General features: G+C 41.1%; 2 protein-coding genes across 3 annotated transcripts in view; one reads left to right on the top strand and one right to left on the bottom strand.

The window, feature by feature from the left end:
• The window catches only part of LOC106815783 (rab-like protein 6), a 15992-nt gene extending 5733 nt beyond the window's left edge, over positions 1-10259 (top strand). Inside the window, exons 3-16 of one of the 2 annotated variants that reach the window (XM_014820290.1) lie at positions 879-985; positions 1325-1456; positions 1631-1722; positions 2398-2538; positions 2658-2763; positions 3181-3284; positions 3571-3671; positions 3996-4313; positions 5884-6022; positions 6120-6270; positions 6636-6728; positions 6986-7211; positions 7434-7564; positions 8394-10259. In XM_014820290.1, the coding sequence (XP_014675776.1) occupies positions 879-985; positions 1325-1456; positions 1631-1722; positions 2398-2538; positions 2658-2763; positions 3181-3284; positions 3571-3671; positions 3996-4313; positions 5884-6022; positions 6120-6270; positions 6636-6728; positions 6986-7211; positions 7434-7564; positions 8394-8582 (2030 nt within the window). In that variant the 3' untranslated portion in view covers positions 8583-10259. Of the gene's footprint in view, positions 1-878; positions 986-1324; positions 1457-1630; positions 1723-2397; positions 2539-2657; positions 2764-3180; positions 3285-3570; positions 3684-3995; positions 4314-5883; positions 6023-6119; positions 6271-6635; positions 6729-6985; positions 7212-7433; positions 7565-8393 lie in introns of both variants that reach the window. The other variant, XM_014820289.1, reaches the window with a different exon arrangement.
• A 204-nt stretch (positions 10260-10463) lies between these two features.
• The window catches only part of LOC106815786, a 4335-nt gene continuing 864 nt past the window's right edge, over positions 10464-13934 (bottom strand). Inside the window, exons 2-3 of the mRNA XM_014820294.1 lie at positions 12954-13131; positions 10464-11769 (exon numbers count right to left, since the gene is read on the bottom strand). Coding sequence (XP_014675780.1) covers positions 11363-11769; positions 12954-13131 — 585 coding nt within the window. The 3' untranslated portion in view covers positions 10464-11362. The remainder of the gene's footprint in view (positions 11770-12953; positions 13132-13934) is intronic.

Below are 13934 nucleotides of genomic sequence, written 5' to 3'. Positions count from 1 at the left end.
CTGTGGAGAGGAGGAGGGGAGAAGGGAGAAGGAGAGAGGGGGAAAATCGTGCTGTGAGAAGGAGGAGGGGAGAAGAGAGGTGGTTGGAGAAGGAGGAGGGGAGAAAGAGAGGTGTGGAGAAGGAGGAGGGGGGCAGAAAGTGGAGAAAAGGTGGTGGAGGAGGGGGTAGAAGTTGCGCGGTGTGGGAACGGAGCGCAGCGGGCAGAAGCTGTGGAGACAGGAGGAAAGGGAGAAGGAGGGGAAGAAGGGAGGCTGGTGAGAGAGGGAGGGGCAAGGGGAGAAGCTGATGGAGGAAAGGCAGAGGAGGGGGAGAAGGGGAGAAGGTGGTGAGAAGGAAGGAGGGTAAAGAAGCATGTGGAAGAAGGAGGGAGGGGGAGAACTGGTGGGAATGAAGGAAAGGAGTAGAAGGAGGTCTCATTATCCAGCGCTACTGCGCATGCGTCACGCATGCACACGAGGTGCTAGGGGTAATTTCAGACTGGGGGTAATCTCAGACCGTGACACCGGCACAACACACATTTACATTGTTTACCCGAGTGGTGCAAGCTATATTCAGTCAGTTCTGTATTGACATTTAGCTACTTATCTAATGACTTATTTAACTGAGCATTCAGAGACAGTCAGAAATAAAAACATCTATACCATCTTCAAAAATTTACAAAATAGTGTAGCATTTCTTTCAGTTAATGCTAGCTACTGTTAGAGCAATATAAAATAATATTGTGATGTTAATATAAATACTAACAAACACTGGGTAACGGAAAGGTGAGGTTAATGTATGCGTAAACTGTGGGTGATTGCAGAAACCTGTATTTGAAAATTAGTTACATGCTAGTCAAATAGCACCTGTAATATGTGATCATACCTTGCATCTTCAGTGAAAGTTATAATCAAAGGGGACAGAAACGTAGGCAAGTCATGCTTATTCTATCGACTCCAAGGAGAGAAATTTAAAGAAGAATACATCCCAACTCAGGAAATTCAGGTATAAGTTTCAACGCAGAGTAATAGACCTCTCTCAGGTTACACATAGTATACCACCTGTGTCTCACAAGTTAATACTTCATCAGACTAGTGCACACTAAGTGTTGATAGCCCAAGGCAGAAATTGGAAGGCTTGAGTAAAAATGGCCGCCGTGTGCAGTTGGAGTCTGCTCGCAGAATATAAAATTACCGGTGGCTGGCTGTATTGCGCTGAAGGCTACTCTATATTGTAGTGTTTATAATATGACATTTTTTCAGCCCACACAGTTTTTTGTTGCCTCCATGGAAAGGTGGATATTTTGTATAGGGGCACTAATGGATCGCTGTAATCTGACTGTAGGTGGCTAGTATTCAATGGAACTACAAGGCAACGGATGACATAGTAAAGGTGGAAGTGTGGGATGTAGTGGATAAAGGCAAGAAACGAACAGTCAATGATGCTCTCAAACTGGATAATACCACACAAACACAAGTATGTTGTAACTGATTTTGTTTCATTTATTTATATTTATTGTGACATGTAGTAAATGTATTCAGTAAGTAACATTTGCTCGATAGGCTAATTACTATGTTGATGGTTAGCATTAAGTTACATGCTGATGTTCTTGTGTAAGCATTCAGAATTCTGCCCCTCTGTTATGTTCAGGCTACAGAAGAGCCAGTGCTGGACGCTGAATTCCTAGACGTTTATAAAGGAACCAATGGAGTTATCATGATGATGGACATCACAAAGCTGTGGTAAGATACGCACTTATGTGCGGGGTTCGAAAGTAAGGGCGGCAAGAAATTCCTAGTGAACCGAAGTAAATACACTAAAGTTACTCGTAATTTCTGTTAAAATGATGGCCAGGTGTGCAGGGTTGTTTTCTGACCTCTGACCTTAAATCCTCTTGACCCTACATTATCGTCCATACTTCATTCGATGTGCAACTTGGGTTAAGCATAGGTGACTGTAATTAGAATGAATGAATCAGGGGAAACAGGGCTAGAAGTCCAAATAACCTTCCTCATGGACAAGCAATAGCACTATATCGTTGGGGTGAAAGGGAGTGAAACTGATTGTGTGTGCTTTGGGTTGCTGTGCGTGGGTGAGTGAGTTTGCTGTGTGTTTTTTATCTCTGGAAGTAAGTATTTGCTGCCTGGAAAATAGTTAATTTCTAATGCTCATGTGTACACATGTTGCAAGTCACATTATCAGGTAAATTGAATAATTGGACATGATGAATTAACCAAGTGACTGAGACAGAATTGGGTCTTTTCTTCACCTTCTATAGTTCAATTAAATGAATAGAGATATTTGTGAATTTTAGAGATCTTTCATATAATATCATTCAGATAATATTTTGCTGTTGTGTAACCTTTAAACATATCATTTTGATTAATTCAACATTTTTTAATCATTTTCTTTGATAGGACCTTTGATTACATACAGAGAGAATTGCCAAAAGTACCAAATCATATTCCAGTCCTGGTTTTGGCAAATCATAGGGACATGGGTCATCACCGAGTGATAGAACCTGATTCGGTGTCTTACGCCATTGAAAATTTAGGAAGGTGCGTACAATATGCAATGTATTAATATTACAACTAAGATGCGCAATACAATCTGTAATGTGCCGGTATTGGAGTTTTATGTACTTTATTACCGTACGATTTTCTTGCCGTGTGTTTAGACCACCAGGATCGGCAGAAGTCAGGTATGCAGAAGCTTCCATGAGAAACAGCTATGGACTTAAATTTCTACACAGGTTTTTCAACATACCCTTTCTAAATCTGCAGGTAAACCTACTTCACTTTGTTTCACAGTATGAATCCTTAACTTGCCATTAATAGGCATTTTATCATGTGCAATGTCCCACTGTTAATTTCATTATTAAAAAAGATGCTATTTATTGTAACACTGGATTCATGCACCCTGCTTTACTAATATGTCATGCCTAATTTGTATATAAACCAAGATATCAGTGAGTAAATATGCAAAAAGTGAATATTTTCTCTGTATGTCGTAAAAAATGATCAAATGAATTAGTGCAAAAAGTAGTAGATCATTCTATTGAGTATCGTTTACTATAAATACAGCTTTTGATGCCCAATGATGTTGTTCTGCAACTAATCTGAATGCCACTGTGTTGTCTAGTGGAATGTTGTAATATAGAGTTGGGAATGATGTAGGCGTGTGTGGTTTGCGTGTTACAGCGGCAAACCCTACTACAGCAGCTTGAGGTTAATGAGAGAGACATGAAGTCGACGTTGTCAGAACTGGACATTCACCTGGAGAGCGAGGAGCAAGACTATGACTTGTGAGTTATATTGAAGCTGCCGACAGTAAATTTAAACGATTAGCAAATGGATATTAAAGAATAATTGTGACTATTTCAATGAAAAATTGACATGTTTGAATGGTAAGCAATTCATTCTGTTCTTGAAGCTTTATTGTTTATTGCCACATTATAAAACGGTACAAAACTTGTAAACAAGATGTTAAATACTAATTCTGTATCATGTTTCATTATTCTTGAATGTCTTTGGTGATTGTTAGTGAAACCGTAATGTTTAATAATGGTGTGACTATGTATATTTTTGAAGATTCTTGGCAAGCATGACTGCCAAGCGAAGAGAGAATGCTGACAAGTTAGGTCATGAAGCTGTGGATCATCCAAATGGATTAGTGATTGGTGCCTCTTCTGGTGATTATAAAAGTGCTTATTGCCATAATAGTAACATGTGCTACTGCAGCAAAATAATGGCACAATTGCATGTTAATTTATTGGTACTATGTTAAACTTGGACCATCGAGAGGGAGATGCAGATGTGTGACCTGTCATGGGACACGCTGAGGCCAGTAGCAGCGGACCGACGACATTGGAGATCTCTTGTCACTGCCTTATGTGCCATCTAAGCACCTACGAGGGATAACTAACGTTAAACTTAAATGAATTCTAGCACATCTGCCTCAAGGCACTGTGCAGACCATTAGGCATGATGTGTATTTTGTATTTTTGGCCAAGTAGGTGTTTCTTCAACGTCCACATCGCCAGCGCAGTCTTTGTCTTCAAAGCCCGATGAGGTACCTTCCGATGAGAAGACACCGTCTTCCACCCAGCCTTCTCAAGCTGTCGTTCGGCCCTCGGTCACTCTAACAACGGCACCCGCAACCACACTCATCACAGCAGCGGCATCGACAGCTAACCAGCCTGTGCTGGTTCCACCTGCTGTGAAGGCAATGTCCAAGCCAGCAGAGAAGTCTAGCGGTGGCTTCATTTCCAAGTTCTTTGGTGGCAGTAGCAAACAGCAGAAAGCAGAGGAGCCGCAGGAGACAGCGCAAAGCAGTGAGAAGTCTAAATTCTTATTATTACAATTTAGATATATAATGTAAAATAACCTTTATGTATGAATATATATATAAATATATATCATGTTTTGTTATTTCGGTTTCAGTAGATAGATATTTTTGAAATAGCGTAGTTTTTAGCTCATCTGACATAGTCAGATGCAGCTTGTAGAATCGCATGATCGTCTGTGCGAGCGTCCGTCCGTGCGTCCGTCAACAGTTGGGCACAAATCTTAACCGCTCGACGTACGGTCACGATATTCGGGACGTTGGGGGGAATCGTCAAAACGAGTTGGGATATCGAAGCTGGGGGCCAAAGGTCAAAGGTCAAGAGGTGTAAAAGAAGGGGGAACATTCCCTCCTTAACTTAAGGTATAGGGAGGAAATGCAGAATTGCGGCACAAATCTAAACGGCTCGACCTAGGCTCGTGATAGTCGGTGTATTGCATCATGGTAGGAAAAGCCATCACTTTGCTGAAATTGGAGGTCACAGGTCAAAGGTCAATGGGGCACAGGGAAGATTTTAGACATTTTCTGAGGACATGGTCTGACGTAGCGATTGAAAAACTTTTTTGTTTCAGCAGTGACCTAGCATTTTTATGGCTTCATTGAAAGGACCATGAAATGTACTTTCTGCTGACATGCGAATAGTAAGTGTCGGATAACCTTTTGACCCTCAAGAGGAGGGTTAAACATGGATTTGTTGACTGTTAACAAAGGACTGAACTGCTTTTGCCATTGTGGATGTGAGGCTACAGTTGCACAGTTCAATTGCAAAGGCAAATGTTTGTTGAACAAGGTTTACGCTCCTTAAATCATATTATTTTCTAAAGCAGTCTGTATTAGCAACCTGAGTAGCACCCTGTAATAGCAGACTGTAATGAACCCTGAATGCTCGTGTGTGTAGGCAAAAACATGGGGGCAGCCCATTACGCATGCATGGGGGTAAACTGGCACTATTCTAATCATAATTATTGCCTGGCAACCTGCAATGCAGATGTATTAACTCACAGCTGAGCGAAATTCTCGCCTGCCTGAATATACTGGGATTTCAGCAACTCAATGGAGTGAGGTTATCACGCACGAGGGTGATGCCATCTTTGATTATTGATGACACTTGCACGCGCCATCTCGCGGCAACTGCTTTTGCTATTAGAGCCCCTTCCACCTGCCCCCTGCCCCCACTCTCCCCCCACCACCACCACTACGCTCACTCTCGACGCATATCCATGATAAAATGTTAATATAGCGAAGTCATTAAAGTTACACAGCTGTATCTTTATTACTGTACTACCGGTATAGCAAAGCCTAGCTATCATAGATTTTAGATCTGTATTAGTAGTATCCTAGATATATGCTCTGAGCGCGAACGCGGTGATGGGAGGGTGCTCTTCATTTGTTTGCCAGTGAGTTTAGCATCAGAACACCTGCCGTCAGGTGAGCGCTGTCGCTCTGCGGCACTTGTTAGTATTTGAGAGTTGTACATTTCTGCGGGGACATACTTTTAAATAGGTTCGAAGATAAAGTGAAAGTTATTGTTAACCTATTACTTATTTTACATTTTGTAGGCACTGCTAGTAGCAGCATAACGTCACCAACATTCACTAGCATAGACGATTTTGTTCCTGAGGAAGCCTTGGATGCAGCTTTTTTGGCTGATACAAAACCTGTCCATGTAGACAAGGATAACTACGAGGATAGTGACAGGTAATGCAAGTGACAGTTGCTAATAGAGTGCATCTGTCGTGAAATTCTGAAATTCTTGTTGCTTTTTGTGATTGCAATATTGTTTTACGTGTTTCAGTGATGGTGGTACGACAGCCAATCCAATGGTAGCTGGCTACCAAGATGACTTTGACCCTGAGGACAGTATTGTCACGTCATTGCCAACTTTTTCCACATCAACTCAGGCTATAGAACTATCGAGTGACGACGATGAGGTCCCCGCAGCGCCGGTAAGAACGTCCACTCATTCACTTTTAAAAAAGTTTACCTCTGTTTACTTCATTATTAGTGTTGCGGTTCTCCACTGTTTTGATCATCTCTTTTGGTTATCTGTTACAGCTGATGCTACCCTGCTAATCCTTTCCTCTTTAATCTCACTTAATTATGTGTTAATCTTTATCATTAGATATATTAATATTATTATATAGTTATTATATTATTATTTACTGTCATACTGCAATATTATTTCTAGGTATTATCATTACATAATATTTATATATAATATAACAGTATCATTATAAAATTGCTAATCTTGTTAAAGAGTGAATGCAATTAATGCGAAGTATTTTGATATAATGGAATTATTTATCTACAGGCTGTCTCCAGCGATAGTGAGGACATGGGAAGTCGCCCCATTGTAACTGCCTGCACAGAAGACATTTCTAATGAAGATCTTACTTTGGCAAAGGCTAGTGTTCTTGCTGATTCATCTGAGCATTTAATCTTGCAGTTAGATTAATATTAAGAGCCTGTTAACATGGGTGTAGCTAATGTAATTTGGCTCTCAAATACATACCAAAATTGCATTTTGCATTATCTGTTTGTATAAAATCGTGAAAGAGTAGTTCCAGTGAATTTATGAAATTGTGGTAGCTCGAACAAGTATTTCTTGTTGGGGTAATATCAGTGATTAGCAACTGATTTTGTATTTATCTGTCTATTCAGAAGAGCAGCATCACTCTCACAACTGATGAAGAAGATGGAGGGAAAACTCAGCAGAAAGAAGCTGTCGTCGGGGATGCTACTGCACTTGATGCATTGCAGGATTTTCTTGGTGCTAGCGCAGTGCCAGAACCTCCAAGTAGCACAAACGCAAGTAGTGCTGTTGCCTACAAAGGGATGGAGTTTGAAGATCTGAGTTACCTTGAGAAAAGATCTACATCCACTCCCAGTGAGCATCTCCTCTTTCATTTTTATATCATCCCAATTTTTGTTTAATGATTTTTTTGATATAGGTAATGTGTTCCATATTTTGTTTTTCATTTACTAGGCTGTTGGTAATATCTGTACCAGTAATACCAGTATACAGTAATACCATGGTAAACGTGTGGGTAATATCTGCATGACATGTTTCAACACAGTGATAATTGCATTTCTGCTCGTTTGCTTCTAGTCACCAGCAGTAAGACATCATCTGTGAGTGAGAACCAGCATGGATCAAATGAGAATGAGGAGAACGCATCTGATGTGGATGCTACTACTGAGAAGAGGAGAAAACACAAACACAAGACCAAATCAAAGGAGGTAAGAGTCTGTACCAGCAAATGCAATTGCAGCCTTTGCTCTTTACTATTACTGATAGATGCTGGAAATTCATTTGCTGAGTAGCAGTTACATACTTTGTCTTGGCCTGATATCAGGAGTCTATCAATAGGAGTAAGAAAAACTAAAACCGGCAAAATTCAACATTTAGTAGCCTTAGTCTGCCTATGATTTATTGTGTTTAACTCGATAAACTTGAGTTCAAGTGTTACCTTAATCATTAAACTAATTCCGTGTCTAATCGTTGGTCTCACAAAAATGACAAATCGGGAGATATCAGTTCAAACATACAATGTGGTTTTAGCAATTTATACCACATTGTAAACAACAGTGGCGGTAACTCAGCTGAAACAAAGGGCAACGCTATTGAATCGCCCTCTACCGCAGAGCAATGCGAACAACTAGCGAGGTTCGCCAGGGATTTCGGAAAATTAAAAACGACTTGGTGTTATACAATAAATCATAGGTAGACTAAGGCTACTAAATGTTGAATTTTGCCGGTTTTAGTCTGTCTTACTCCTATTGATAGACTCCTGCTGACATCATGCGGAAAAAACATGTGTTCACACACCACTCGTCACTCAGTTGAAAAGAGCTACAATATTACACGGTTACAGAGTTAGTACTTCAGCATAGATGGATATTAGACTATATGAACAGCACTGTTATGTGCGTGTATAGCAAACGTGTAATCCTAGCACCGTCTGAGCATTTAAATAACAGGTACATGGAAGTTGCAGTAGAAATAAAACAACATTACAAGACTGCAATCGTTTTCTTCATTCATATACATATAGCTGTGTTTTTATAGGATGGACAGAAATTGCATAAGAAGAAGAATAAACACAAAAGCAAAAGCAAGGTTAAGGAGGTGGAGGCTGTTGGCAAAAAAGAAACAGCAAAGAAGAAGAAGTCGAAGGCGAAGGATGAGACAAATGAAGATGCTGACTTAGAGCGGTTCCTATCAGGAGATGTATCAGAGCCATATGAGACACTGTAGCATACGACCTTCAGCCTGACCCTGCAGCAGCAGATACTGATAGCTACGAAGGACCTGTATCTCGTGCTTGTGCTTATCGATCAGGACACGTGAACTGTTGCAAGCTGATCATTTAGACGTGTGCACATGAAGTTCCAACGAAATGAGGTGTGATTATTTATTATATTTTTTATTTTCGAGAAGTGTTAAATTTGTATAATTTAAAATTACCTACAAAGATACTATATATGAAAAACTATATATATATATATATATATATATATATATATATATATATATATATATATTACTTTATTTCACAAACATTTTGCCAGTTTAAGTGTTTAAGTGTGGAACTAATAGCTGATCACAGACTCCTTCACATGTGAGATTGTGTCGGAATGCCTGTGGTCTCTGCATCACTTAGAAATACGATTCCGTCTTCAATAGCAAGACTAATGTTACTGATTAGCAACTTTTGTGTGGTCGTGGTAGGTCTTATATTAAATAAGAAATATGGTGAACGGTAATAAATTGAGACATATTTCCCAGAAGACTATTGAGACCTGGCGACTAAATTTTATTTCTGTTACGATGTAAATAATGTATATACATATACATATGTTTATATGTTTACACATTTTGTGTACACATAAGAAGCTGTGCTGCTTGCACTTGTTTAAAATAATTTATTTTAGACCTTCTTTGTAACTTACATGGAATAAGTTGAATGTGAATGGTTACTGACATAAATTGATTGCTTATTAATTCTTTTAATATATCTGTGTTATGTATAATATAATTGAAAAGCGTGCAGAAGAAAAAGTAGAAGTTATTCTGTTAGCCAGTTTATGTAAACCATTTTAATTGGAATAATGGTTCGGGTTGTGAATGTGTTGCGCAGTTCTTGTTAGTAGAGTTCTACTTTCAGTCACCGTTCAAACAGAAAAGTGTCCTGCCAAGTAATGCCCTCGTGAACTTGTTAATTGTACATTTTTGTGATGTATCGTGCCAAGATGTCGTATAGGTAATCACTTATCAGTTGTAACGTGCTGAATTATTCTCCAGCTAATGTCAGATTCCTGCCTATGAGCATGACTCGTTATTTTAAATAGGAAACAAAACAAGCATGCATTATACCACGTCGTTCTAGATGGTGGGAGGGCAAACTTTGGAATAATGGCGAGAATTGGGATGATAAGCCAATACGTATGTGAACTAGTTGTCATCTCGTCCTCCACAATACAGCAGGGTGGGATGGAAGAAAGGCAATTCCATGTGATAAGCTTATTAAACCAGTCAATTGGATATGACGAATAGGTCATGGTCATGGCACACGCGCATAACGTAATTATCCTGCTATGCATGAAGTTTCCAGCTACATTTTATTCAGAACATCCTTGATTAATTGTAAGTGTGATCGTAAAAATCGCAAAAATCGCACGCATTTTATTAAATGTCTTAATGTTCTTGTATTTTCAGCGGTGAATTTACGTTTTACAGCAAGAAGTGAGGTTGTTAACAAAAGAAACGGCAACTAAACTTTAGGTCGTTACTAACACATAGTGAAATTTTCAGAGAAATTTCTGTAATTTGTAAAAACACAGGCAGAGATGTTTTAACCCGACCTCGATATGCATGTGTGTATATTTCTTTTGTGTGGATTTGATGGTTCAATAAAAGGAAAATATAACTGTAGCTATTCTCTTAGAGTGATCGTATAATTTCTATATAATTCTTCTATGGGTTCTAGTTATGGCAAAAGACAACTTACTCGCTCTGTGCACTGTTTCAACTTTCGTTTTAATCGGTGGCGTCGTCGCTGCTGCTGCTGCTGCTGGTGTTATTGTCGCTGTTGTTGTCTTATCAGAAGCATATGCAGGCAATACAAGGACACAGTAAGATGTGCACAACTTTGGTTTACTGAGACTTCAAAACAGCATTTACATTATACTTTATATTTGATTATAATGTGACTAGACACAGGGGTAACTACATCACAATACACACAATTACTCGAGTTGTTTGTGGCCAGCAAAGCTGCTACTACGGATGAATTGCTTTCGTTAATTTTGTTATTATATGGTATTATATTGTTATTATATGGTATTTGCGTTGTGGCACGAGCATGAAGAATATGACATGCGATATGAGCTATGTGGCCTTCATTTAATCCTCATATCTGCTCTATCCGAGCAGTGCCAGTGGAAAGCGTTTTGCTGTTAGTTGTCTGGATTTGCGTGACCCATCATAGAAGTTCACTCTGTTCAATACCGAGGTATGGTGAATATAAATTCACTGACACGTAAGCTATCGAATAACATAGTTCGTAATATATAAATATATATGTATATTATATAACAATATGAATCAGGACCCCCCAAACAGAATACTGCATAAATAACCGATATCACAAGTGAAAAGCCGACAGTTTGTATAGAAAACTGCCAAAAGAAAAACGTAAAATAAATTACTCTAATGCCACACATACAGGTACTTCTTTGGCTAGCTACGTGACGCAATCGCCTGCAGTCAGTAACGAATACATTGCACCTGGCTTTTACCTGATGATATACAGCCACTTGGCGTGACTAGCAATATTTGTTTCTGCTCGCCGCAACTGCTCCGCTAGCTTACAGCGGAATCGGCCGAGGCGTGGAGGAGATATAAGAGCATAAAGCATCCTCAAGCACGAACTTACATATCGATACTTCACGGCATTTGATTCCCGCGGGCTCTAACAGCAAGCCTGAGCGACCGCGCCTGACGGTGCGCCGCGCATGGGGTGTGAGAGGCTGCCATCACCAGCTGAGAACCCCTCGGGGATCGTGGGTGCCTTTTGGCGGCGCCTCTTTGTATCGCTTCTGCGGGCGATCGCCCTCCTGAGCAACTTCGCTGTCGGCCAACTCTCTGTTTAGTTTCACCTCCTCGGCCAACCAATGGACGAGTTTCTCGGAGAAATGGAAGCCCTCTCCCTGGAGCGACTTGTAGAGCTCACTGAGAAACCCCTCATCTGGTGGCGACGCGTCAGAGATGAATGCATTCCTGTGCATGCAACGCACCTTGCCAGCTTTCTCCTTGTAAGTCTTTTTGAACTCGCCCAATGCCTTTTGGTACTCAGAGGTTCCGTAGATCCACAGACCGAGGTGAAGTTGAGCGGGAAAGAGCTCATTCAGCAGCGCTGGATTCATGACTTTACTATTAGCACCTGCGCAAAAGCCAACAATAATTCGTACGTTATGGTAATTATAGTGAGAAACCTGAACAGTGCTGGTTCCTGCTAGTTTACCTGTTCAAAGATGCATGCAAGAACACTGGGAAAGAACTCCGGTAGCATACGTAGCTAGGCGGACAGCGGTCGCTAAATATAGCGCATTACGTAATGCATCCACCGATACCGGAAGAAATCGAGGCACAAATAACGCGTAATAATAACGGTGGATCGAACTTTGTCGCCAGCAAGTCTGCAGTAGCACAGCAAGGCGTGTAATTGCGTTAAATTTCGGACCTGGATAACATCATCGCGCCTTATTTTACCGCTTAAAATTTTGATAAAATAAATTTGATGGGGTATTATTGTGCTAACATATGTTTACACACATCCCAGCACGCAGGCAATTAATAATAGCAATTAATGAGTAACCGCTATATTAATTGCAGTAACGTACGTGTTTGAAAACAATTTGTAAATACAACACTCACAGGTCACTATATGTGGTTCACAAGGGCTTGAACCAGTGGATCACCAGGCCCAGTGCGGATGCCCGAAGCATCTCCCACGCCCTGTGTGATTCCCTCTAACCCTCTCCCTGAGCCTTGGAACCCATGAACTCATCCCAAGGTCATTATATCGATGACATCCAAACCCTTTCCCTCGGCCCTGTGGAACACCCAACCCATCTCCTGGCCATTTGGAACACACTAACCCGCTTCCAGCTCTGCGGGATATACCCGAACCCCTCGCAGCCCTGTAGCCCCCCCTCCCTCACGGTCCCGTGGAAAATTCGAATCGCCTCCCCGGCGATGCAAGGAATTCTCCAACCTTCTCCCAAGGCCACGTGTGGAACATCCGAACTGTCTCGTTATAGAGAAAGCATCTTCAACAGCCTTCGTCAGGGGCACACCACTATATGTATGAGTTGTTACGCAACCAGGCCGAGTACACATGCACTAGCTGGGTAAGGGGGTGTAGAGAGAGATGGAGAGATTCATAGCATGACTGTTTCTATACGGAAATGACCCTTAGACCATCTGTTCTGTCTCACCTGTCTATACACCCACACCACACCACGTCTATATACGTCACACACAACATCCTCCACTACACTACACCGTACTACAGTACACTACAGAGTTGAAACGTCAATAAATGAGTCATATCGGCCAGCTTACCCGATGTATCAATAATCACAATAGCTCTGTCTCCGGGCTTGGCGGTTCCAAGTAGGTCGTTGACATTCGACCTAACGACGTCAGCTGTCCACATAGCACAGTCGACGGGGGACTGTGCGTAACACATGTATGCTACAGGAGTCATCTCTCCTTCTACGTGCACCTCTCCCACCTGCCTCTGAAATGCAAATGCGCGCCCGATATGTGGACGGGAGTGTCTATATTCAGGCCGGTACGGGAGATTACGGTACGCATATATTTGCTAATATATTGACTAATCGCGCGTCAATAAACTCAATATTCACAGAGAGTATAGCTAAGACATGTGTCTATAGGTATCTAGACTATATTATGCAAATGATCTCCCGTACCGGCTTGAATTCATATACTCTCTGTGAATATTAAGTTTATTGACGCACGATTAGTCAATATAGCAAATATATGCGCGCGGAAGTGAATTACAGATGATTAAATTTCTAAAATTCTGAAACCTGGCCGGTACGGGAGATTACGGTACGCATATATTTGCTAATATATTGACTAATCGTGCGTCAATAAACTCAATATTCACAGAGAGTATAGCTAAGACATGTGTCTATTGGATACAGTGGCGCCTCCAGAAAATTATTCCAGGGGTGGCCAGTGGGGGCCACAGCAAATCTTAGGGTGGCATCTAAAAAAAATATGCATAATAAAAATTGTCTTAGGGGTGGCAAAGAATGATTTTGGGGTGGCAGTAGCCACCCCTCGCCACCCCATGGTGGCGCCACTGCCTGGATATAGACACTCCCTTCTAGGATAGTGTTGCGATTTCTATGGGTCCGAGCATAGAAATAGATAGATAACCTAGAATGCTGATTTGGTCTAACGCGTAACCCAAAGTTGCGCAGCACGCGAGAGGGGATGTCTGGGCGGCCGCTCCCAGAATTTTTTAAAATTAGACCCCCTCAGATCCGTTTTCTGGGCCGAGCAAAGGGGGTC

This window comes from Priapulus caudatus, unplaced genomic scaffold (assembly GCF_000485595.1).
Source record: "Priapulus caudatus unplaced genomic scaffold, Priapulus_caudatus-5.0.1 Scaffold1200, whole genome shotgun sequence".
NCBI lineage: Eukaryota > Metazoa > Priapulida > Priapulimorpha > Priapulimorphida > Priapulidae > Priapulus > Priapulus caudatus.
This window is presented reverse-complemented; position numbering and strand designations above follow the sequence as displayed.